The sequence below is a fragment of the Diadema antillarum genome, unplaced genomic scaffold, assembly GCF_040938485.1.
Source record: "Diadema antillarum isolate AM-2024a unplaced genomic scaffold, OU_Dant_1.0 seq00000791_RagTag, whole genome shotgun sequence".
NCBI lineage: Eukaryota > Metazoa > Echinodermata > Echinoidea > Diadematoida > Diadematidae > Diadema > Diadema antillarum.
Window position 1 is genome coordinate 2,481,473 of NW_027271678.1, and position 26,299 is coordinate 2,507,771.

The 26,299-nt window shown below is 38.2% G+C and overlaps 1 protein-coding gene across 1 annotated transcript; it reads right to left on the reverse strand.

Annotated features, from left to right (window-relative positions):
• Positions 1-23,991: 23,991 nt before the first annotated feature.
• On the reverse strand, positions 23,992-25,719 carry LOC139739252 (NACHT, LRR and PYD domains-containing protein 3-like; the record flags this gene model as incomplete). Its single annotated transcript, XM_071649867.1, has 1 exon — positions 23,992-25,719. A coding segment is annotated over exon 1 (1,383 nt), but the record flags the coding sequence as incomplete, so codon positions are not given.
• Between the last annotated feature and the right edge of the window lie 580 nt (positions 25,720-26,299).

A 26,299-nucleotide genomic window follows, 5' to 3' on the forward strand; every position in this document is an offset into this window, starting at 1 on the left:
ATTATTTCCCCTTATACTGCTCTATGGTACAATACTAAAGTCATCCTTAAATGAAATCCAGGTCCATAAGGAATTAATCATATAATATTAGCATTTGATCTAATTGATAGATCATCTTTATGGTACAAAATGTTGAAGATGGGGCTTAGGGGTAAACTGTTTACTGTCATTAAGAATATTTATGAAAGTGCTAAATCATATGTGGCGGTTAGGGGGGAGATGTCATAGTTTTTTACTTGTAACATTGGTGTACGACAGGGTGAAAACCTTTCCCCGCTTATATTTGCCATTTATCTGAATGATTTTCAAGAATACATTAGAAATTCATATGGTGAACTTAAATATTTGGAACCTCCGGAGGAGTTGCAAAAAGCTCTTGATGCTGTAGATAGTTATTGTCAGACATGGCGCTTGACTGTAAATGCAAGCAAGACCAAAAATTTTTATTTTCTCCCGTGGGAAGGTTAGAAGAATTCCTGAATTCGTTTATGCTGGTGATCCACTTGAGTTTGTTGATGACTTTGTGTACCTTGGAGTTAGATTCAATTATAATGGTAGTTTTAAAAAGGCAATTTCTAAACAAGTCACACAAGCTAGAAAAGCACTTTATAGCATGTTGGTCAAGGCTAAAAACTTACAACTCTCTGTGGACACACAGTGCCACCTATTTGGTCATCTTGTTTTACCTGTTTTACTCTATGGTTGTGAAGTCTGGGGTTATGAGTGCATAGACCAAATTGAAATTTTCCATAGGAAATTCTTAAGAAAAATTTTGCTTGTGAACAAATGTACTCCTGATTGTATGGTTTATGGTGAAACTGGACGTGGAGTAATTTTGATCCATATTAAAGATAATATAAAGTTTTGGTATTACCTCAAAAGTTTCCCTGAATTTCCTTGTCTTAGTTTGTGTTTCAGGTTAAAGTGCCTTTCATATAACTAACACTGTGAGACTTACTCGCCCCAAAGTGCTCTCATGTCTTAGTAATCATGCAATAATGGTTTCGTACCAGAGCCGCCGCCGTACGGCGGCGAGGTAGTACACGTATTGTACGAAACCATTATTGCATGGTAACTGCGACCAGCAGCGTGCAGCCCCATACGCATACTGAGTAGCTAACTGCGACCAGCAGCCCCATACGCATAGCTAAATGGGGCTTCACATTGTAGATTACAGGATCATGACAGATTTAGTATCGCGGGTAAATATCAACTTAAAATCCAAAAATTTTCTTCAATTTGAAGACTTACCAGTTAAGTTGAAGTATTGAAAACAGGCTTCGGGCAACGCTTGGTTTTGCCAAAAGTCCCTTTCTGTTCGAATTGATGACTGAATGTGACTCGGTCGAGAGGACCTTGGGAGAGCTACACTGACTTGACGGCCAGCGCATGCGCACACAAACATCTTATCCGTTCACGGATTTGAAATTTGTTCGCATGCTGGTCGAAGTTAATTGCATGATTACTAAGAAATAAGAGCACTTTGGGGCGAGTAAGTCTCACAGTGTTAGTTATAATTATGAAAGGTACTTTAACCTGAAACACGGAAATTCGGGGAAACTTTTGAAGTACCAACACTTTTTATTATCTTTAAATGTCGAATGATTGGATTCTGGTTGAGATTAGTCAAGGGAAAAGAAACCAAACACTCATGTACAATTTTCAAATTTCTTTTGCATTTACAAGGAGACATACACTCCCCGTCAAAATCACAATGGTTATTATCTATCGCAAATATTTTTTATTATGCAGGGCTAGGGAATGTGTGGTTAGCACAAGGGGGTGGATTTAGTGCTCCATGGATTTCACACACCTCAAAAGTTAGACTTTTTGATATGTTTATTCAAGAGTGGAGAGCAGCAACATGGTCAAATAGAATCTGTACAAACTATAGAATGTTTAAGGATAATTTGATGTTAGAGAAGTATTTACAAGTCTTGTGTAAGAAAGATTATATTACATTAAGTAAATTCAGATGTAGATCTAATGGATTACCCGTTAATAAGGGCAGGTTTGATGCAAGCCTGACAGATGAATTGTAGTGTACTATTTGTTCATCCGACGATATAGGGGATGAATTTCATTATATTTTTGTTTGTCCCTTTTTCAACAAAGAGAGATTATTGTATTTGCCAAGTAGCTTGACGGCCAGTAGACCAAGTGCATTACATATGGCCAAATTATTCAATTCAACTAATGCTTGCCATTTGAAAAAAAACTAGCCATATTTGTCAGAATTATTGTGTTTCAATTTTCTTCAATACCAAAGAAGAAAGACAGTATTTTTGTAGAAAATAAAGTAGATGTGAATGTTTGTACACGTAGTGGTAGAGTAGTTAAACGTCCTTTACGCCTTGTTTTGTAAACATATTTATTTATATCTGTTATTTTCACACGTACATGTACATTATCACTTATATTTTGGTATTCATATATTGTAAATATGTTTGTACTCTCATACCCCGAGAGGGGGTCGATAGAGTCAATAAAATCTTACAATCTTACAATGTGGATTTAACACAACCTTTTGTAACCAAAATTTCACACATCAGACATGGATTTATTTTCATGTCATGAGATATTTCGTGGATTTATTATTTTTTCTTCTAGCCATTGGGGTTGATGGGGATGGGATACGAGGTCCATGGGGCCAAGGTGATTGACCATGCCCTGCCACATTTAACAGCCAGAATAATAATAATAAAAAAACAACAACAACAAAGTTCACATCTAACTACCTACCCTTCCCTATTGATGACCAATATTTTGACAAAAACGCATTTCCCCTGCATTAATGTCCTGGATCTGGTGACAGGGCATTTGCTCCTTCGACAGTTTCTCTGGGTTTATTTTCTCCAAAGACTTAGGGTTAGGGTTTGGATTGTAATAGGGTTTTAGGTTCAGTTTTAATGTGAGGATGAGGATTAGGGTATGGGTTATGCTTGTGGGTAGAATTGAGGGGCTTGGTGTAATATAGTGTTGGCCCACACTTTTTGTGAAAAATGAGTCACATGCATTTACACCATCCCGAATGACTGCTCTATAATCTATAAAAATGTAATCTTGAAATTCAAGCGCTAAGTGGGTCTATAAATGCAGGTAACTTTTTGCCCCGAAAATTATTCACATCGTATAAGCAGGATTTGTTTAGTGCTAAGCCACACTTTTTAAGATGGCGACCGCCATGGCAGCAGACAGAAGGGTGTCTGAAAAAAGAACTAAATGAGAACAACGAGTGGGCTTTTTCATCTGAAAAAAAATGAGTGATTCTGATTCATCAAATAACCCGTTATCTTCTCGAGGTCATGAAAGTGGAGATGAGATAAACATTTAAGAAATTTTAAGCATTTAACAAATAATTCTTTTGTCGAATTTTGTACTGTTGGGTTAGCACTATTTTTATGCTATGTTTACTGATCATGAAATTAGTGGCCATTTTTTTCTTTTATTTTTGTTGAACTTAACAGAAAACTACCACAACTACTGGTTTTAGGAGTATTTTAGCATTGTGCCTAATAACCAATAAAAAAAAAATAATCACCATTCATAGTCTGTACCTGCGCTTTAAAGTTTCATTAGTGAGTTAGCCCTTTATTCATGCTGACATTTCGTTTCAAAAGGAAAGCTTCCTTAAATCAATCGGTACTTAAATAACTGATGAAACATATTGAAAATATAGATCTTCATTTGTTATGAGTGATTTTATTATCGAAATGGCTTATTGTCGTGAGCGTATTGTCTGTAAATGATGTTCTTTTATCTGATCCAAATTTGATTTGAAAAAAAAAATGTTCATATGGGTAGGAAAAAAAATGTACGGATAGATGGATATTTGGACATGTGCCTTATCCCGCAGTAAATCTTACAGCGTTAGTTCAGGATTAGAACAAAATTTGGAATCGCCATTAATCAACTTGAAAGTAACTTTTGATAGAATGCAATTTTGCTATATTTCCACGGCCTATTTTGGGGGATAAGCTATAGACAGTAGAAAATGGATGAAAAAAAAAATGTCTCGTTAATATCGATTCATGTACATCTAATTTTCAAAACAATCCCCGCCGCTGTCAATATAGCAGGGCTTCCTTGTAGTTTCTTACATGGCAGAGACTTAATACATGTTAAACATCCTTTTAAAGGATGTTACCTTCATAATATTAATACAATTTTTTTCACTGAATAAAATATAAAGTTGTCGTATAGAATTCGAAGTTCCACGTTATGGATACCCCTATTGTTTCTAAATTTAAATTAATAAACATTGAAAGCAACATTGGTGGAATTTAAAACAACAATTCTGATAGTATTTTTTTTTGGAAAGCGTAATTTAATTTACAGTAAATAGCGCCCTTGTTTCACTACTGAATTTACCTTTTAAACTCGATATTTATCATGCATTTTTATGAATAAATCTCCATGTTAGAAGGAGAATGTCTTTCCTGCATTTTGTTACAAATTTCAGAGTAATTTTTCACATGGTTGTTTCCAAACTTTCTTCACGAAAAAGAAAGTTTCCTTGAAATTTATTTGGAGATCTGTGATTGATGAAACTATTGGGGGATGGCTTTTACAGTTTTTCGTGTATGATTTGTGACCGTGCACCTCAAAACGAACATAAAGTCGCACACACTGATTTTGCGTGAGGACTGAAAATAAGTGAAATGGGTCCACCTAGCCGAACTTGATTTTTTCAAATTTTCTGAAAGAGCGGGTCTTCTTTTACATTATGCTAAAATTTGGTATCATAAAACGGGCAGGAAAGTGTGTTTTTGTTAGCAGTTTATCTCGAACATTTTTGGTAGAATAGTGTGATTAGGTGTGTCTTTAGAATCCCTTTTTCATTTCTTAAAAGCCTTGTCCACACTCTTCACTTTCAACTCTAATAACTTTTGGAAGGATAGGGCTACTGCTTTGAAAGTTAGCATTAATTATGGACAGAATGTGCTAATGAGGCATGCCTAATTTCAGCTCAATCTGATAATCCCTTCATTGTTGTTACTCCAGTGGTTTACTTCCTGTTTTTTGTCCCATTCATCGCACAGCCAGCACGGTTTGGTAAAGATTAAGCGCTTGAATAGACATTGTACTTCAGAGCCTCTTTTTTCAGTTCACACTTTTCCTGAGTTCGCGCTTTCTTTCCAATATTTAGATAGGTTAGGAGAGTCCATTTGATTTGAGTTATACATCATTTTAAAGCTTAAAGTCTGCTCTCTTAGTATATGGTCTTAACTAAAAATTCATGTCTGGCGACTTTTTGTTTGTTTTGAGGGGCAGGGTCACATTTTTAAGGAATTAAATTTGAGATCATAACTTTGTTTCAACACGTACAACCCCAATACGCTATCATTTTACCTCAATGAAACACGTTTCCGCTGGGTTGAATGCAGTTCTGTTTGGTTACATGCAATTTTACACCACTGGCGTAGCGGGGGGGGGGGGGGGCGATGGGGGCGGTCGCCCCCCCCCCCCCCCTAAGATTTGGACCGGGGATTTGGGAGGCGGAAAAAAAATGCGTGTATACTGTATGCATGCACATGAAGCGGGTCTCCTTTGCAACCTTTCATCAAATAAGATATATTTTTTTTTAATATTTCACTCACAGTGTGCACCAGATCGTTGAATTTCAATTCAAAATATGCAAAATCTTTCGTGCCCAAACCCTCCCCCTCTGTGCCTCTTTCCCTAGCTAAGTACACTTTTTAGAAAAAATTCTGAATAATTATGAGTGCACAAGACTTATCACTTATATTCCGAAAACTGAAGGTTCCCGCATGTATAAGGGGAATTTCCCCTTTTAATCGACCCTTTCCTCCCTCAGCCCCCCCCCCCCCCATCAGTTTTTTTTTTTTTTTCTTGGTGATTTCCCAAATGTTGATTCCATCAAATATGCGTATACGAGATATCTCAATTTCAGCCTTAAAGAGATAAAAGCTCCCTCGGAAGGGAAGGGTGGAGATAACACTCGCCCACGCCTTCTCCCTGCTCCCCCCCCCCCCCTCCCCCGCCATGCAAAGAAGTAGACTGTGGCTATACCCAGATCGATTTATTTCAATTCTAAAAACGCAAAAGCTCCGCGAGCGGGAGGGGGAATCCCCCTTCCCCTAAGCTCTACCTCACTAGACTTTATACATACGCATAGATGGTGCACATTCGGAATAAGAGCTAAATTCCGTGATTTTAACACTTCGATAAAAAAGTATTGCACCAAAAATTTGCACCAGATCGCTGATTTTCAGGTCTGAAAACGCAAAATCACCTTCGTGTTGGAAGGGATATGCCCCTATCTACACCCTCGTGTGCATGCTTTTTCTGTTTGATTGCTGCACAGACAGCGTTCATGATATTCAGTGTAAGAATTAATACAAGAAGACTAGTGTATTTAAATTATACCATTTTATAGGAAATTGTTCAATAATAATCTACACTAAAATATACTGCAACCTTAAACAAGTGGGACTGTTTCAACTCGTTAAAACACGCAAAAACATGCATCAAATTGCACCATTTGCAACATCAAAATGCAAAACGTTCTCACCGTGGGAGGGGCGACACCCCCCTCCCACACCCTCCCCTACCCCCTCGCTCGCTCCGCTCGCTCGGGTTCAGTCGCGTTCATGATATTCAGTGAAAAGAATTAATACAAGAAGTGTATCTAAATTATACCATTTTATAGGCACTAAAATATACTGCTACCTTAAACAAGTGGGACTGTTTCACGTCGATAAAACGCGCAAAAAACATGCATCAAATTGCACCATTTGCAAAATCAAAATGCAAAAAGTTCTTACCGTGGGAGGGGGGACACCCCCCTCCCACACCCTCCCCTCCCCCCTTCGCTCTCTCCGCTCGCTCGGGTTCAGTCGCGTTCATGATATTCAGTGAAAAGAATTAATACAAGAAGTGTATTTGAATTATACCATTTTATAGGCAAATTGTTCAATAATAATCTTTACTAAAATATACTGCTACCTTAAACAAGTGGGAATGTTTCACGTCGATAAAACGCGCAAAAAACATGCATCAAATTGCACCATTTGCAAAATCAAAATGCAAAAAGTTCTTACCGTGGGAGGGGGGACACCCCCCTCCCACACCCTCCCCTCCCCCCTTCGCTCTCTCCGCTCGCTCGGGTTCAGTCGCGTTCATGATATTCAGTGAAAAGAATTAATACAAGAAGTGTATTTGAATTATACCATTTTATAGGCAAATTGTTCAATAATAATCTACACTAAAATATACTGCTACCTTAAACAAGTGGGAATGTTTCACGTCGATAAACCGCGCAAAAACATGCATCAAATTGCACCATTTGCAAAATCAAAATGCAAAAAGTTCTTACCGTGGGAGGGGGGACACCCCCCCCCCCCTCCCACACCCTCTCCTCCCCCCTTCGCTCTCTCCGCTCGCTCGGGTTCAGTCGCGTTCATGAAATTCAGTGAAAAGAATTAATACAAGAAGTGTATTTGAATTACACCATTTTATAGGCAAATTGTTCAATGATAATCTACACTAAAATATACTGCTACCTTAAACAAGTGGGAATGTTTCACGTCGATAAAACGCGCAAAAACATGCATCAAATTGCACCATTTGCAACATCAAAATGCAAAAAGTTCTTACCGTGGGAGGGGGGACACCCCCCTCCCACACCCTCCCCTCCCCCCTCGCTCGCTCCGCTCGCTCGGGTTCAGTCGCGTTCATGATATTCAGTGAAAAGAATTAATACAAGAAGTGTATCTAAATTATACCATTTTATAGGCAAATTGTTCAATGATAATCTTTACTAAAATATACTGCTACCTTAAACAAGTGGGAATGTTTCACGTTGATAAAACGCGCAAAAACATGCATCAAATTGCACCATTTGCAAAATCAAAATGCAAAAAGTTCTTACTGTGGGATCCCACACCCTCCCTTCCCCCCTCGCTCGCTCTGCTCGCTCGGGTTCAGTGGCGTTCATGATATTCACTGAACAAAATTAATACAAGAAGTGTATTTAGATTATACCATTTCATAGGCAAATTGTTCAATGATAATCTACATCAAAATAAACTGCTACCATAAACAAGTGGGACTGTTTCACGTCGATAAAACGCGCAAAAAAATGCATCAAATTGCACCATTTGCAACATCAAAATGCAAAAAGTTCTCACTGTGGGAGGGGGACACCCCCCTCCCACACCCTCTCCTACCCCCTCGCTCACTCCGCTCGCTCGGGTTCAGTCGCGTTTATGATATTCAGTGAAAAGAATTGATACAAGAAGTGTATCTAAATTATTCCATTTTATAGGTAAATTGTTCAATAATAACCTACATCAAAATAAACTGCTACCATAAACAAGTGGGACTGTTTCACGTCGATAAAACGCACAAAAACATGCATCAAATTGCACCATTTAAAACATCCAAATGCAAAAAGTTCTTACCGTGGGAAGGGGATCACCCCCCTCCCACGCCCCCCCCCCCCCCCCCCCTAAGATGAAATCCTGGCTACGCCGTTGTTTTACACGTATTATAGTTTTCCTACTATGGAAATCAGATAAAACGAAGTTCTGCTGTTTGGTCTATTCTGTTCGATATTGCATTCGGGATAAAAAACAAAACAAAAACAAAAACAAAAATACAGCATAAGATACCGTTGCTCCTGAAGCTGATGCGGCGAGGGCGAGGAAGAAATCGTCTGGCATGCTGCTATCTAGTTCGAGAGTCTGAAGGTCTGGCATGGTGCAGACAATTTCGGCAAGGGCTTGTGATGCAGCCACTGAAACGGTAGAGAATTCTATAGACAGCTAGGTAGCATGACAGAAGGATGTAATGAAAAAAAAAAACGAAAAAAAAAACGAACATAAATTATATGAAAAGACAAAATAATGAATATTCAATGAGAAGATATCACCCTTCAGGCTTTTATCGAGTCCCATACTATTAAACGAAATGATAATGATGATTCCATTCCTGTCACAGGTATCTTGCACTTGATGTGGGAATTTTCTTTAAAACGTTTTATTTATTCATTTTTGTAATGTCATGCCTCTACAAGTTATAGCTACTGGTCATAAAGAAGAAAAACAATCATTACATTTGTCATACAATTATGAACAAAGTTTGACATTCTTACTACATCATTGCTCATAACATGTCGAGAATAACACAAATCTTTAAAAGATAAATAAATTTAAACAAAAAAAAAAGAAATGTGGCACTCAAGTCTGGGGATTTGTACCATGACACATATAAAGTTAAGCGGGTGCTGCACGTCACGAGACCGACACCCACGAGTAATACGGCTCACAAGTCATACAGCTCAAGAGTCATACAGCTCACAAGTCCTACAGCCCACTAGTTATGCATTCCACGAGTTCGACACCAAATAAATAAAGCCCGGTAGTTTGACATCCAGTAAAATAAGCCCAGGAGTCATACAGCCGATGAGTCCGTCACTACTCACAGAGGACTCACGAGTCCGACAATACGCAAAAGAGGATAACGAGACCGATACTGGGCAAAGAAGGTCAACTAGACTAACAGGATGAACAGCGCCACATATATTCAAATTGATAGTACAGGGTGTCGAGATTATGGTTTCAGGAAGATATGAGAGATGGAAAAGGAGAGCGCCCTCGGGCATTACCCCGTCAGTTGCCCTCCATCACCCCCTGAACTGTTCACAATCTTTACTATTATCTTTGTGTGTGATTGTTTATGAAAAAATAAGAAATAAGTAAAAATGTGCGTAAGATGTTTCCACATTAATTTCGAATATGTTAAAACACCCTCATTTCCCTTTCCGCAAAACACATACCGGTTTACACGTACTCAGAAAAAAAAAAAAAGTGATGTGGACATTGAGATCAACCATTAGAAAAATAAAATACCCAGCTGTAAATTGAAATTTACAAGAAAAAAACATGTCAGAAAGTAGTCAGTGTTGCACTACACACCTGCTGCTTACATATCGAGGGGAATTAGTCATTTGCAAAGTTGTTGATTTAGTATAAATTGACAATAAAATGATCGTCTATTAAGGTTGTGTAAAGGGTTCGGAAAAAGGAAGATGCATCCATTAAAGCAGCTATTTAATTTCATGGAAATGTACCGTTTTGAGGAGAACAGTATTACAATCACAAGCCACAAATCGAAGTGAATCACTGCGATATTTAACGTTTTCATTCGTTGAATGTCATAAATTAATTTTTAGTTACAGAGGAAATAACAAATCGAACTGTAAGCAGGGCGGGTGTAAGCACGCGAACAGGATATCTAATAAGGCCCACTTATCTATTGAGGAGAGAGAGAATACAAAATTACGTCCTGTCCACCGTCTAGCTAGAAATTTCGAAAGTCTTTCGAAAATAGCAAAATCGCAGTTAAAATTAACTGATACATCAGTTTCGCCCTTTATTTTTTAATATAGTTTTCTCTCTTTTTTTTTTTTTTTTTTTTGGGGGGGGGGGGGGGGATTCCATGAAGATGACCTTTATTGTTTTCATTAAAAATGACAACAATGTCGCTCCCAATAGCGTGACAGAATTGTCCCCTAAAAGTCACACGTGTAGAAATGCATACTTGATGTGGTTGATATGGCGTTCAACGGACGAAATTGCACCCTCCAGTATGTAATTTCCCCCTCATGGAACACTGTCCCTTTTTGCAATTGACATGTAGATTGCGCTGTTAATCCTATCGGTGTCGTGTGCTTACTTTGCCTAGTGTCGGTCTTGTGAGCACTCTTTGTCTAGTGTTGGTTTTATGGGCTTTTTTAAATTTCAAATTTATTTTTTTTTTTTTGGCCTAGTGTCGACCTCTTCAGCCTCTTTTGCATACTGTAGGTCTCGTGAGCCTTTTGTGCATAGTGTCAAACTCATGGACTGTATGACTCGTGGACCTATCTTTGATGTCGGTCTCATGGACCGTATGACTCGTGGGTGTAGGTCTCGTGGGATAACCCCTGTTAAGCACTTCGAAAAGATACTGTCATTGGTTGATGACTGAGAAAAAAAAGAAAAATGTCATGTGATCTAGCGTTACCCCTTCAATTAGAGTACGTTAAGTGAATTCTATGTCATGTGGCTTTTTTTTTCTAAAATATGAAGTGGCATAGGATTATAAAAAAGAAGACACAAAAAAATGGATATACCCATTCTTGTCCTGCCTTTGAAGGCAAAGAATCAGCACGAAAACTCGTTTCGTCCGAACTCGTTTCGTCCGGTATATGCCCTCTGAAGTGTTTGAAAATGGGGCATTGCGCTAATAAATTGAACGTTGGCTTGCACTTCATCGGTCGAGAATTCAGATCCTTCCTGTTTATTTATTGAAGGCAGCGATGCGGATCCGTAAGAGTGCTACAATAAGATAAAGGTAAAATGTGTAAACACATAATGTGAACCTATCATCTCGTGCATAAAAAAAAAAAAAAATATCAAGGGGTGCGACTCTTTGCTCGTTTTGTGATGCACGGTCACATATTATGACTGTAACATCAGTCCCCTCCCCCCCCATTCCTAGGACAATCTCTACTATCAAGCATTTGTTTATAGCGTTTCTAGTATAAGAGTAAATGCCCAAACTTAAGAACGATTGTTCTCGGCTTTATTTCTCCCTGTGCGCAACAAAAATACACCCTTTTACCACATGGCGGCCAAAGTAGCTAAGACTTATTCATCTATCAGAAACCTGGTGGATATTGCGCCCGCCTAGTAATCAGGGGGTAGTTAATTTGATTCTAACTCGAATATGTATGATATTTATCATGACTATTAAAACACTGAGTAAACGATGTAGTGTTATTGGTCAATCATGCACAATTAGTTTAAAAAAAATCGACGCAAGATTTATTTTTTCGGATAACAATAAGGAGCGTTGGAGTTTGTGTTACATCATTTACCACAAATCAGTTAAGAAACCATTCCAGCAAGGGGTCTACATGGGAGTTACGATTAGTTTCTGTATGCGTACATGTGTATGTGTGTGTGTGTGTGTGTGTTTGTGTGTGCATGTATGTATCGATTACATGAACGAGTAAGAAGTATTATTCATTATTGTATCATGCATTATTCCATCGGAGTAATCCACTTTAAGGGGCTTGTGCCATCACCTTATGTATTATGCACTTTGTTCTCGTCACAGACATCACTGTCGTGAAAAAAAAAACAATAACAATCAGTGATCTTCTTTTATTTCAATTACAAAACATTGAATATTCATGCAATCTCAGTCAGATCATGCAAAAAAAACACACAACAACAATGTAATATACCAGTGCTCCTGATAGTGATGCCGTAATGGAGAAAAAGATATCCTTTACTATGCTGACATTCTCTAGCTTCAGAGTCTGTAAGTTTGGCATTATGCAGATACTCTCGACGAAGACCCGTGATGCAGCAGCCGAGATGACAGGTCCTCCAGAGTGTATTATTGATTCAAGCTGTACAGGAAAGTTTCAGAGTGAAAATCATTACGGTATTGAGAGACTGTGCAGTGTGTGTGTGTGTGTTTGTGTGTGTGTGTGTGTGTGGGGGGGGGGGGGGGTAACGTATTCTCCCCCACCGAGAACACATCCATCCACACACGCATAGAAATCCTTTTGAGTGGAAAGATGATGACGCGGTATAAAAGCGGAAGACTGGGGGGAAAAACGGATATGTGATATTCAGACTCTGTTCAGTTGTGGTCCACAAAATCATTGCGTATGCCTGTAACGCAGCAACCAAGATGTAACTTCCTTTAGTGTCTAATTGATTCCAACTACGTAGTACAGATAAAGGTTAAAGATCATATGAAATGCAGGTATATATATACTGGACAGCAAAAGAAAGTACCCACTTCTGTCAAAGGCCGCACACAAAAATTAACCCCCTTGAAATAAACAATTTTTGTACGAAGGTATTCAATTCAATTCAATTCAATTCAATTCAATTCAATTCAATCATAGTTTATTTCCAATCAACGAAAATCAAAAACATAGTACAATGTATACATGTCATTAAATGATATTGTTCAAACGCTTGCAAAAGATTCATGTAATATACGAGACAAATTATAGAACAACATATATGTACAATAATAAAGAGGAAAACTGTACAAATACTACGTGGGCGAGCGGAAAATAAATTCGATCATGGAAAATAGTGATCCACTAAAAAGCAAAGCTTGTCGGACGTGGATCGCTAGATAAATAATGAGTGAATGATATACTATTCTATAACAATATACATGTAGTTATTTTGAGATACACAGGTCGGGAAAAAAATATAGAATACCAATGCTATAGTGCCCGGACACTGTTCATTGAACCACGTGTACCGGGAAAATATGACAAGGACAATACATTCGTACACACATTCAATTACCCACACGCATATGCACTGTTGGACGCGAGACAGTACCGAGAGGAGAGAAGACGGTAACAATACAAGTCTACGAAGAACAATAGACAGGAAAGGAAAAGGAGAGAAGAAAGAAGAGAGGTCTGCACACAGAACACGCCAAGTGCTGCGACATCAGGACAGGTGAAAGCTCAAGCATAAATTATAACAATTTAGATTATCTAAGATTATAAGTAGAAAGTAAATGTTTTCTGAGTTTATATTGAAATGTGACAAATTTGGGGGAATCTTTTAAACTATTATCTAATTTATTCCAAAGTCTGGGTCCGGTATAAAGAAATGTATTTTGGGCATGTGCGGTTCTCATTAACGGAAGATGGAATTCGTCGGATCGTCGCGTGGGATAGTTATGAACATGACTGTTTCGATGAAATATATCGTGGAATATTTTAGGTAAAAAGGTACTGTTGTAATTAAACATAAACTGACCAAGTTGAAACACATACAAATCATTTACTTTTAATATTTTATGGTCAGAAAACAAAGCATCTGTATGTTCTCGGGTATGTAAATTAAAAACAATTCTAAGCGCTTTCTTTTGCAATAAAAGAAGTTTATCAAGTAACATCTGATATGTATTACCCCAAGCAAGAATCCCGTAGTTTAAATAAGGGAGTATCAAACTAGAATAAAGAGTTAATAATGCAGATGAAGGAAGATAATATTTTAATCTTTTCATTACGCCAATGTTACGTGAAATAATTTTACATATGTTATCAATATGATTCCTCCATGAAAGCTTGTTATCAACGCAAACACCAAGAAATTTAAAAGAAGAAACTTCTTCTAAGGGAGTAGTATCAAATGTTATATTGCCTGGGAGGCTATCTAAAGAATTACTAAAGAGCATAACTTTTGTTTTTTGAATATTTAATGACAATTTGTTTGCGTATATCCATTGTATGACCTTTATCAATTCTTCATTAACTGTTCTTATTAAGATATTTGGGTCAGGGTGGGAAAAAAAAAGATTAGAGTCATCCGCGAATAATATGAATGATAGTTTCTCCGACGATCTGCGAAAATCATTAATATAAATAATGAATAACAATGGGCCTAATAAACTCCCTTGTGGAACACCACATGCAATTGTTTTACTTTGAGAGTGAAAGCCGTTGACATGTACAAATTGGGATCTTTCTGATAGGTAACTCGTGAACCACTCCAAGGCCTTTCCACGTATTCCATAATGAGACAGTTTGGCGAGAAGTATTCCGTGGTTAATCGTGTCAAAGGCCTTGGAGAAGTCCAAGAAGATACCTATTGTGTGTGAAAGTGTGTCGAGTGCGTGTGTGACTTTGTCGATGAGGGCAAGTAGTGCGTGTGTTGTGCTGTGATTTTCCCTGAATCCAAATTGAAAGTTTGAAAATATGTCGCAGGGTTTAAGAAAACGTACTGTCCTGATGTAGACTATTCTTTCAAGAATCTTAGAAATAGAAGATAATAAAGATATGGGTCTATAGTTATTGACATCATCCTTCTCCCCTTTCTTATAAATAGGAATTACTTTCGCAATTTTCATGCTATTTGGCACATGGCCAGTTGCAAGCGATGAGTTGATAATATGTACTAAGGGATCCACTATTTGAGGAATTATGTTTTTTATCAAATAGTTGTCAATTCCGTCGTGGCCAGGACTTTTACCTTCTTTCAAATTGGCAACAATCTTTATTATTTCTTCTTTATATGTTGGGTCAAAAAATATAGTTTTAGAGTTAGGTGTATCTAAAAAATCACTAAAAGATTTACTAGAAAGAGGAATATTTTGAGAAAGATTTTTTCCAATTGAAGAAAAGAAATCATTAAAAATTTCAGCAATGCCAGCGGGAGTGTTGCTGGAGGCATTGCCCCACCAAACTTCAGAAATATTAGATGAATTGTTAGGTGTATTCATAGCATTCTTTAATGTTTTCCATGTGTTTTTAATGTCATTTTTATATTTGCTTATCTGATTAACATAAGAAAATTTCTTCTGCGTACGCAATAATTTGGTGAGTGTGTTTTTGTATGAAACATATTTTTTCTTATTTTTTTCAGTGGGATTACATCTATATTTATAAAACAAATTATTTTTCCTATTTATAGATCGTAATATAGACTGGGTTATCCACGGGAGTCTTGGAATTTGCTTATATCTATTTTTTATGTTACGCAGGGGAATATGGTTATCGATTTCGGAGGTAAGAGTAGATATGAAATAATCATAAGACAAATTGACATCGGTAGTGTTGTAAACAAAAGACCAATCGAGTTCTTTTAAACTGTTTTGGAGACTTGTAAGATTATCTACAGTAATCTTACGACGCTTATAATAATTATTTTGTTTATTCAGTTTAATTGGAACCTGAGCAAATATAGGAAAATGGTCAGTGATGTCTGAGAGGACGATACCAGACTCAGGAAGTGGAAGAACATTACAAAAAATGTTGTCTATGAGGGTAGCCGATTGGCTGGTGACACGGGTAGGCTTGGAAATTAATGGTAAAAGCGAAGCAGACATTAGGAGATTTTCGATGCAAATTTCTGTTTATACCGTAAAAGTCATTTCAGTATTGCCCTGCTGCATCATTTTGCATTAACCACTAGAATATATTTTAGATTAGATTTTGACATGTTTATTCTGGTTATTGTTTCATGTTTTTCGTGGAGCGTTGCCTAAATCCTTTCAGAAACAATGACCTTATCTCGTAATATACGGTGAGGAAACATGATTTTCAGTAAAATCAACTCCCATTTTATTATCTTTATAGTCCTATGTTTTATAAAACTTTAATGACAATGTATATGCCTCCACATCTGCCCACACACTACTACGCCGATACACATTTAGTGGACTGTACTTCACGGAAGAAGAGGAAGAAGAAGAAGAAGACGAATATCATGCCAATTCCACTTTTAGAATGTCGGACCATGAGGATAGTGAATCTTAATATTGATTTTTCGGATTAACACTCTTTCGAAATAAGAAAATGCTTAATAAGGAACCTCTTTGAAGTTTTACAAACATTTTTTTTTTTCATTTCGGAATAACGAACCTTTGGAATACTGCATTCAGGGAATATCAAACATTCGGAGTAACGAATCTTTGGAAGAGTGAAGGTATCAAAATTCGACTTCAAAACTATTACTAAACCATCACTTTTTTTAACATGTGTTTTCAAAGCAGTGACAAAGCACAAACAACTTAAGAACTCTCTGTCTCTTAAAAGTAAAACTTAAAATTTGAATATATATATATATACATATATGAGACAGAATTGCAAATTAACATTGCTTTTCATTGATGAGTTAAAGAAAAAAATAAAAATCACCATGTCATGATAAACGGAGGATTTGCATGTTTTCATCAGGCAACTGCATTATTTTTTTCGCTTATGACGAAATTTCGATAAATAAAAAGTAAACAAAAACAGCCCCTGTAGAGGAATTCGGTATAACGGGAGTGCACTGGCATTTTTTTTTTTTTTTTTTGGGGGGGGGGGGGGGGGGGCGTCTCTTATGTGTTGGAGCTCGATCCCTTTCCTGTTTCTTCTAAATTTCATTCAACTGCTTCCACGTTCTTTTGAATTTTTACGTTTCTCCTTGTCACATGCAAATCAAAGACTTCTTCAGTCATTTCATCGTTTTTGTTTCAATGTATTTCAAATGTGACTGCGTAGCACTTTTTTTAAAATCCTAGCATGTTCAGGCTACTTAGGGAATGAGAGAAAAATAGTTGTGAAAAGAAAAAGAAGAACGTTTAAAGGCACAGAATATATGACAATTACAGCGTCCGTGATGGAGACCAAACATGGATGCGTTCTGTTTGAGAAGGCAGCTACCTTACTCAAAAGATATATTCAAGGGGAGCATCTGTCACTAAAAAGTGGCAATGTTCCTCTATCTCCTACTATTTATTTCATCGAATTCCGTGAGCAAAACTTTTTCTTTCTGTTATTACAAAAGTGAATAATGTTAAATTGAATGCTGAACATTATTCACTTTTGGGTATGAGAGAATCAGTGATTTAGTAATATTATCAAGTGATATCAACTTATCGTACAGTGATATATTTGTAATTATCAGAAATTTCCTTTTTCGAACCGAACGTCCGTAGACGAAACTTCCAAAACATGTAACAGTGCAAATTCTCGCTTTCGCCAATGACGTAAAAAACTCCTGCGCACGCTAAAAAGCTCTGTTGTCACAGGTGCACTGTGGAATTCCTCGGTCCCTTGTTCGCTTCCGGTTGTTTCACGCGAGTCGAAGTTCCCATACGATTCAATGGCGTTCTTTGTCTGATTTTCCGTTGTTCGCCCTTTTCTTCTTGGCATTAATTCAGCTTAAAGGAGTTGAAAGTGTCCAAGCTTTACTGATTTGTGGTCACTAGAGTCATGGTTCACTACTGCAAGGATTTAATGTGCTGGTCACATGATGGAAAGCGAAGAAATCTTCAACAAAAAATACCTCTTTATAAAGACAGAGTGTGTTGTAAGTTCTTGTGCAGCCAAAACCGGGACAAGTTTGTCCCATGAGCTATCCCATAATGCATCAAAAACTCTGCTCTGCACAGGGCACCTACGTATTGGCAATACCCTCAAATGTCTCCAAACATCATCAGAAAGAAATTTAAATACACAGTTATTACAGTTTTTGAAGGCTTCCGTGGTGGTAGAACGTTGGGTGGTAGAAGGCTTCACGGTGCACAAACATAAAAGTGCAAGTCAATTTTGAGCTGTTTGTTCATTATGATCACATACCGCCTTAAAAATTCAGAAACTACTGCTCTCAGCTCATCGTTTACTTTGTAAAAGTTTACTTTGTCTTATTTCAGCTGAAAGTTTTAAGGAGTAAAGGACATTTTCGAGGCAAGTTATCCCTATCGGTCGGATTGTTGATGTCACGGACGTTCGTCCTACCACTGGGGTCATTTTCCAGGACGGATAACTAATCGACAGAAAGTACGTAGCCTTCCTAACTCTTTCAAAATGTTGAAAAGGTATTTCATCACTTCAGTAAGTAGATACAATGACATTGCCTCAATAAAGTTTTCCATTTAATTTTACACATAAAATCTTCATTATTTTTTCTATCCTTTTAAAGAAACCACTACCATCCACATTTTTTGTAATATTAGTACATGTATCTTCTATAGAGTGACACCTAAAATTATATAGGATTATGGGGTTATGCCAGCATCTCCTTTTCAATTTTCAGTAGACCTTAATTGGAAGGACTGTTTTGTGTACTTGGGAAACCCCACCCATTTATTCCTTCGTTTTATTGGAAAAAATCGGTTTCTGATCGAATGATTACAATCCTTCCGTATTAAAGAAAACTGTGTAATTCCATTCATTTTCGATTCTATTCAAAACGGTCAACATGAATCTCTCCTCTATGGCCGACTATACGATATTACACTGGAATATAACAAATGCAAATTAAGATACCCTTGCTTCTGATGCTGATGTCTTGAGGGCAAGAAAGAAACCGTCGTCTATCTTGACTTCCTCTAGCTCCAGAGTCTTAAGGTTTGGCATGGTGCAAATACTCTTGGCATATGCCTCTGATGCAGCAGAAGAAATGTCAAGTCCTCCAGAGTGTTTGATTGATTCCAGCTGTGCAGTACAGAAAGAGGGTGAGAAATAACATAAAATACTAAGGGAAGACTATCCTGTCAGTGTGAATATAATACCTCCATGTTTTCATCCCTTTTCCTCCCTCCGACACAAACAAATACGAACAACACATAAACAAAGAGTACATATTATCGAATAAGGATCCCGACCGATTGGCACGAAGGCTTGTAACAATTTTCATTCTGAAGACATGATGTAACATTGTGGTCACATAACTGTAAGTTTGAACAAAGCAACAATGTACACCACAAGTAAAAATCCATGAATTCAGATTCTTAATGTTTGGTGGGTAACAGGTGCTCTTTTTTTTTACACAAACCTTGGCGGCACCAAGAGGTAGATCATGAAATGTGGACTTATGGATTTGAGCTGTGGAGCGAACTGCTGCCATCAATTACTGGCAGCAAGATCAGGAGAATTGCATAACGATTAAATGCGAGCGAGCGAAGAGAGCGAGCTTGAAAATTTTGACATTTCAGAGTAAAAAAGAACTGCCGTTTGTAGCTATATTTTTTCGCTTTGGAAATTAAAGAGGGGCGCACCGGGCGCAACTGATGACAATTACTGGCAGTAACATCAGGAGAGTTGCATAAAGATTAAATGTGAGCGAGGTTGAAAATTTTGATTTTTTACAGTCCCAAAACTGCCGTTTGAAGCTATACCTTTTTTGCTTTCGAAATCAAAGGGGAGGGGGGAGGGGCGCACCGGGCGCAACTGCTGGCAATTACTGGCAGCAATATCAGGAGAATTTAAAAGCGAGCGAGCTTGAAAATTGTGACATTTCACAGTCCCAAAACTGCCGTTTGTAGCCATATTATTATTATTATTATTTTTACATGAAGGGGGGGGGGGGCGCACCGGGCAGAACTGCCGGCAATTACTGGCAGCAACTTCAGGAGAATGGCATTACGACTAAATTCCAGCGAGCGGAGCGAGCGAGCTTGAAAATGTTGACATTTTACAGTCCAAAAACTGCCGTTTGTAGCTATACTTTTTCGCTTTGGAAATTAAGGGGGGGGGGGGGGGAGGCGCCCGGTGCTCCCTCCCCCTAGATCCGCCACTGGTAGTCAAGGGTGTCGGTTTATGTTCATGAATGGGGGAGATATGACCAGCGAGGTTGCGTCGAAGTGACCAAGTGGGGGAAGGATGTCCAAAATCTGCACTTTAGGGCATCACCTAATTGTGCGTGTTTGTTTGTGTGTGTGTATTATGTACATGGAAAAGTTAGGAATTAGCACAGGTCAAGTCTTTTGACTGACAATGCAAGACATTTTTATATAGACTAGTATGTAAAGCAACACTACAAACTCAATGATCTAGCTTTGATATAACGAAGCGTAAGGTACAGAGGTGTACTAACTCAACATTGTAGCGACTCTTTTTGCCGTTCGGATTTCCGAGTACACTGCGCACATCCTGCTTATATGCAGAATGCCAACCAGGAATCACGCTGAATCACAATCTTTTGTCGGCTCCGGGCTTTTTGAACAATGTTTCACACTATATACCTATTTAACCCGTTCCATACGGGAACCTGGTGGCCTGTGTATTAAGTCTAAGGGGATTTCAGAATCCAGTAGTGAAGGGTTAATTATGGTTAAAAGAAATCATAGAAAAATATCTTATTTCTTGATCACCCTTTCATTCAAAAGCAGTTTACTAACCCATGAATGAAGTCTTTTTTTTTTCACCAGCGGATTGGGGGGGGGCACCCCCCCCCCCCCGTGCGCCGCCCCCCCCCCCCCCACCCTCCGTAGTTACGCCACTGCTTTTGGGTGAAATAATTGGACAGATTTCTGATAAAAAAGCAAGAAAATCTTTTCATCGCGGTAATCATGATTATGTGGGGTGGGGCAAATGGTGCGCTTGCCTTCCAATATGGGGGCAACATTTTTGTTTTCTTTCAAAAGCAAGAAAATCTTCTCATTTTGGGAATAATGGGGGGGGGGGGCAAAATTATAATATGCCTGCCCCTCCAATATTTTTATGGGGGCACTGTATAGAATACTAGTAGATATGTATAAAATCAGTACTGCCAGAACCAGGGGTGCGAATTGTTTTTGCCCACGATTTGGGTTTTTTTTTTTTGTCCCTGGTGCAAAAAAAAAAATGAATAAAAGATAAAAAAAGAATAATCATTTATCGTCCGGAGTTGAGGTCGCTCGCTGACTGAAGGTTTTGTTTTTTGTTTTTTTTGTTTTTGTTTTTTTAAAGGTCTGAAGTGCGTTCGCACCCAACGCACCCCCCCCCCCCCCCCCCCCCCCGTAACGCCCATGAAGAAAGAGGATAGGTGAGTGATGAATGACAGGAATAGACTACCTTCACGGTACATGGACAGAGAAAAGCGAGAGGGAAGAGGAAGATGATGGGTCAAATTCAGGGCACGTGAGGCATGAGATATAAGCGCCTCTAAATAAAGAAGTGTTACATGGAGTTGTGGTAAACGATAGACGATTGTGGTTAAAAAAAATATTGCAAAAAGTATAACTCATTCTGAAGTGTAACATTCCTTCAAAATGTCTTTAGTTCAATTGTAAAGGCATTCAAATTTAAAACTTCTTTTGTACTGCTATCAAGAGAAATCCGAAATTTCGCAACACTAAAAGAAAATACAGATTTAGCGAAAATAGTTTTGGTTAAAGGCATTGACATTTACTTTTCATAAGAGGAAGTATCAGTATATAGCATCTCCGTGATTCCTGGCAAATAATACAAAGAACTTCGTTTCCTGTAGTAATAATATTCTTTTTATCAAAAGTAAGAGTTAAGGGGGAGGGGATGCAATGACCCGGGAGGGTCTTCCACCCTTATGTTTACTGCATGTGTGTGAGAGTGTGTGTGTGTGTGTGTGTGTGTGTGTGTGTGTGAGTGTATATGATATGTACGTATTAATGTGATGGTGTTTTGTTTATGTTTATTTACTTGATATCACACAGAATCAGTCGTAATATATGTTGCTATTGTAAAGTATATAGTATTTTCATGTGTAGGCAAACTAACACAAGCACAAGATGCTTTCAAGGCTGCCTGGCTCTCATTGTGAACGCCACTATTATATTTTTTGTGTTTTATTTTGCCGAATAAATGGCCTAAATAGGCCTCAATCAATCAAACAGAAAAAAAAATGCAATATCTGACGAACATGGTTGTCAGTTTACGGTTGCCACGACAACCAGCAATATCAAAGATAGCTAAATTATATTTGAACATATTTGCTCTAAGATTTTAGGAAAAGTCACCAAATTTGGTTGAAATCGGGTAAAGGGTGTAAGAGTGGCAAACGAAGGGGGCACAATGTGCCCCTCCCCCTTGGGCTTTATAGGATTAAGGCCACTGAATGTAAGCTAGATTTTCAGGTTTTGCAAACATTATTAAAGTTTTGCAATGGCAGATGACAATGAAGATACAGTAGGTTTATAAGATAGATGAAGTTGTATATCAGCCGCATAACAATGACAACCAGCACAATTTTGCGAAATACTTTACTGATTGGTTGCATATAAAGAGAAAAAGAGAATCATGGCGTACACAATCAGTCAGGGTGATTGTGAAATAACCGTTATACGGCGGATAAAGGTACCAAATCCGGAGAGATGATTCCTCAGGACCTACTCATAGACATTAGAGTAGAAGCACTTTGGAACTTTTTTTATCGTATAAATGCTGAATTTCATATTCAGGAATTTTCTCGTGCATTATTTTTCTCCCAAATTTTGCGAGGAGCCAAGAGTCGCGAAAGTAAAATGCGCGTGATTCTACATTATGCATTGAATGCTAGTGGCAATTCGCGAGAGCTTCATGCCGCGAAAGTAATACTAGATCTATGTATCTTAGGAAGTATAATAACAGGAAAGTGATTCAGATGGAAAACATAAACTCAATCTTGAATTCCATGGTCAACAAAGCATTTTATCTTAAAACATGGAGGTGGTTGAATTAATTACCGAATGTCTGGGTTTCAAAAAAAAAATGGCTAGGTTACAAAAAGCAAACGACATCCTGTCCTTTACCCTTGATCAATTTGATTTATATCGCTTCTACAGAAGGCTTTCAAGTACACCGCAGTGAATGGGTGTTGTCTGGGGATACGGACATCTTCAATCACACAAAAATAATAATGTTTCAGTACTTATGGTAAACGTATTTCAAATGCTAATACATGTACATAAAACAAAATAACTGACACTGACAAGGGCAAAAGACGAATTAGATAATACATTGAGTAAGATTATTATGGCAAAATACCTTACCTTTAATCGTGGGGCCAATAAAGCCATCATTGCAAAGAAGTCATCATCCAGTCTGGCATCTTCCAAGTACAATGATGTGAGGTTGGAGAGTAAGCTAATGCCTCGACCAGGAGCTTGACTGACAGATTCGAGGCTACCATCCGTGCTTGTCACACGAGAGTGATCTGAACGCTGTGCTGCCTTTGAATGGAAGCAAGAAAGCAGAATGCATTATAATTCTCCCAGATATATTTGCGTATAATAATGTGTTCAGTATCAAGCTATCAAACATGACGCCAAAAGGTCAAATTTCGAGGTAAAGCAGGACATCAGAGCATCAGGGTATTAAAAGTTGTACAGTTTTTGTTAACATTACTATAGGTATGCCATTTGAATGCCATAACTATGGATCTCCTGATGATATCCAAATTCACCTAGACACACAGCGACGTAGGGCGGCCTCTTTCTGGAAATGTGCAATATCGTGTAATAATAGAAATTGTGGTCAAAATATGAAGAAGTACTACCTAAATACTGCATACCTAGCGCATCAGCAATGCATCGGTAATGCTCATAGAAAAGAACAAAAATCTATGAAATGACCTGTAGGAGAGGACGGGTAATTACCAGGTAGTCACATGCCTTACACACGAAGATCCATCCCCGACCTGTGTGTCCCCTAGCAATACGTAGCTTCGACATTTGTTTCAGGAGAGGAATCATCGGCTCTAGAGCATCCTTTTCGTGGCATTCAAATGCGACATCAACGAGGAAATCATCATCATCATCATCATCATATTGGGTAATATCTGGATCATACGTCTGGCACAAGGATGCGATGACATTCCTTCCGACTTCCTTATTTTGTGCAACGGTGAAGTAAAGCAGATATTCAAACGATTCGTATTCCTCCATCACCACGCTATTTATTCTGTTGAACTCTTCCCTGTTGCTTCCATACAGCCATGCCAGATGCACCCCTGCCAGAAACTCCAGGAATAACTTGTGGGGAATTTGATATTCGACTACAATCTCCGTCCTTCTCCTGTTGTTTTCTCTTCTGCGAACAAGCCGCTCCTCTCTTGTAAGCACTCCAATTTCACAGACGGTTTTTAGGTCATTTGGGCGTGTCGTTAAGTCCTCCTCCCCAAACACAAGCTTGTTCTTAAGGAGGCAATACAACGCATCTTTGCCGAACTGCTGTAAACTGTCTCTGCCTTGCTTCGACTTTTCTGCCTTCTTCTTCTGGCTTTTCTCCTTTCCAGCATAGTGATCATTCAGATGCTGAATTAATTCTTCAAAGAGTTGAGCGAATGTTTCGAGTCCTTGAATTACACTGCGGCTCCCTTCATTCTGCCAAATGAAACAAAGCATGCTGCAGAAGATTGGATAAGGAGCCATATTCTCTGCCACAAGACTGTCTTTGTCTGTCATTAACCTGATGAGACCGTCTTTAGCTTCCTTGTTGTCGGGGAAGAATTTAGCAATGTAAGAATTCACATCTTTTTCCTTGAAGCCCTCAATTTCAACAAATTTATATCGCTCTTCCAATTCGGTATTGGATTCAATTTCCTTAGCTCTCCACGGTCGAGTGGTGACAACAACTGGGGAGCATTTGTACTTATTGCCTCTTAGAACAGCAATAACATCATCTTTTAAGGCATCTTCTTCCATGTCCTTGCTGTATTCGTCAAGACCATCACAGAGAATCAACACTTTTCTTTGGTTCTTTCGAATGTGTTCTTCTACTCTTGGTCCATCAAATTCCACTTCATCAGATATCTTGCCCATGATGATGTCACCAAAGGATGTGTTTTCCTCGATTTCCCTCAGAGGAATTAGGAAAAGGAGATCAATTGCCTCCAGGCATTTCCCCAATGCCCAGTCCAAAGTAAGTTTAGCAAGAAAAGTTGTTTTGCCAACGCCAGCCTCTCCAAACAGTACAATACGGTTTTTCGACTCTTTATTAGCGCAAATGTTCTCCAAGTGTTTCATAAAATCACCGTACTTCATGTCTGTTTTTTCATCCTTCATACCTTTAGAGAACATCGCCAGATTCGTATAAATGTTGTCTAGACTCATTGATGATTCGGGATGAAGTGGAGAAATGCGTACTGTACTATACATGCGCTGATAAGACATTCGGAGCTCTTTTTCCAACTGCAGAACTTCGTCATGTGTAAGGCAATTGGATTTTCCCTCTGTAATACTGGATAATGCTATATCAGAAACAAACAAACAAACACGAAATTATTTGAAATGCGTCCAAGGCAACTGACTTGGAAAGACATTTTCCTAATAGATCTCATCGCTTTTTAACCACACGAAGGGCTTGATCGTCCTATATTCAATGTAAAATCTATCACTGTGTGTGACTATACTGCAATACCCCCTTAAAACTAAGGGAGTTAGCGTAATCCGAAAGGAATATTTTTTTTTGTGTGTGTGACAAAAGTGAAAACATTGTTCACATTGACAACGGAAATGTTTTGCTTATTTTGGATCACATGTGCCATCTTTCAAGTCAAATGCCCCTAAACTGAGAGAGCTTCCGATTCTTGATATCCCTGATTATATACTAAAACTGCCGTTTCATAGCGACATTTTATTAGACAATGACGAAGATCAGATTTGCATATCTATTGTGTGACCATGCACCACAAAACCAACAAAAAGTCGCCAGACATGGATTGTCAGGTAAGGGCAGATTCTGAAAGAGCAGGCTCTAAGCATTTCAATGATGTATAACTCAATTCGAGTGGACCCCCATAACTTATCAAAATACTGGAAAGAAAGCACACACCCTGGAAAAAAATGTGAACTGAGAGAAGAGGCTCTGAAGTGCAGTGTCTATTCAAGCACTTAATCTTTACCGAGCCGTACTGCTTTGCCATGAAAGGGACAAAACACAGGATGTAAACCATCGGACCAATATCAAAGCAGGGATTATCAGATTAAGCTGAAATTAAGCATACTATATACGCACATTCTGCCCATAATTAATGCTAACTTTCAAAGCAGGGGCATTATCCTGTCAAAAATTATTAGACTTAAAAGTGAAGAGTGT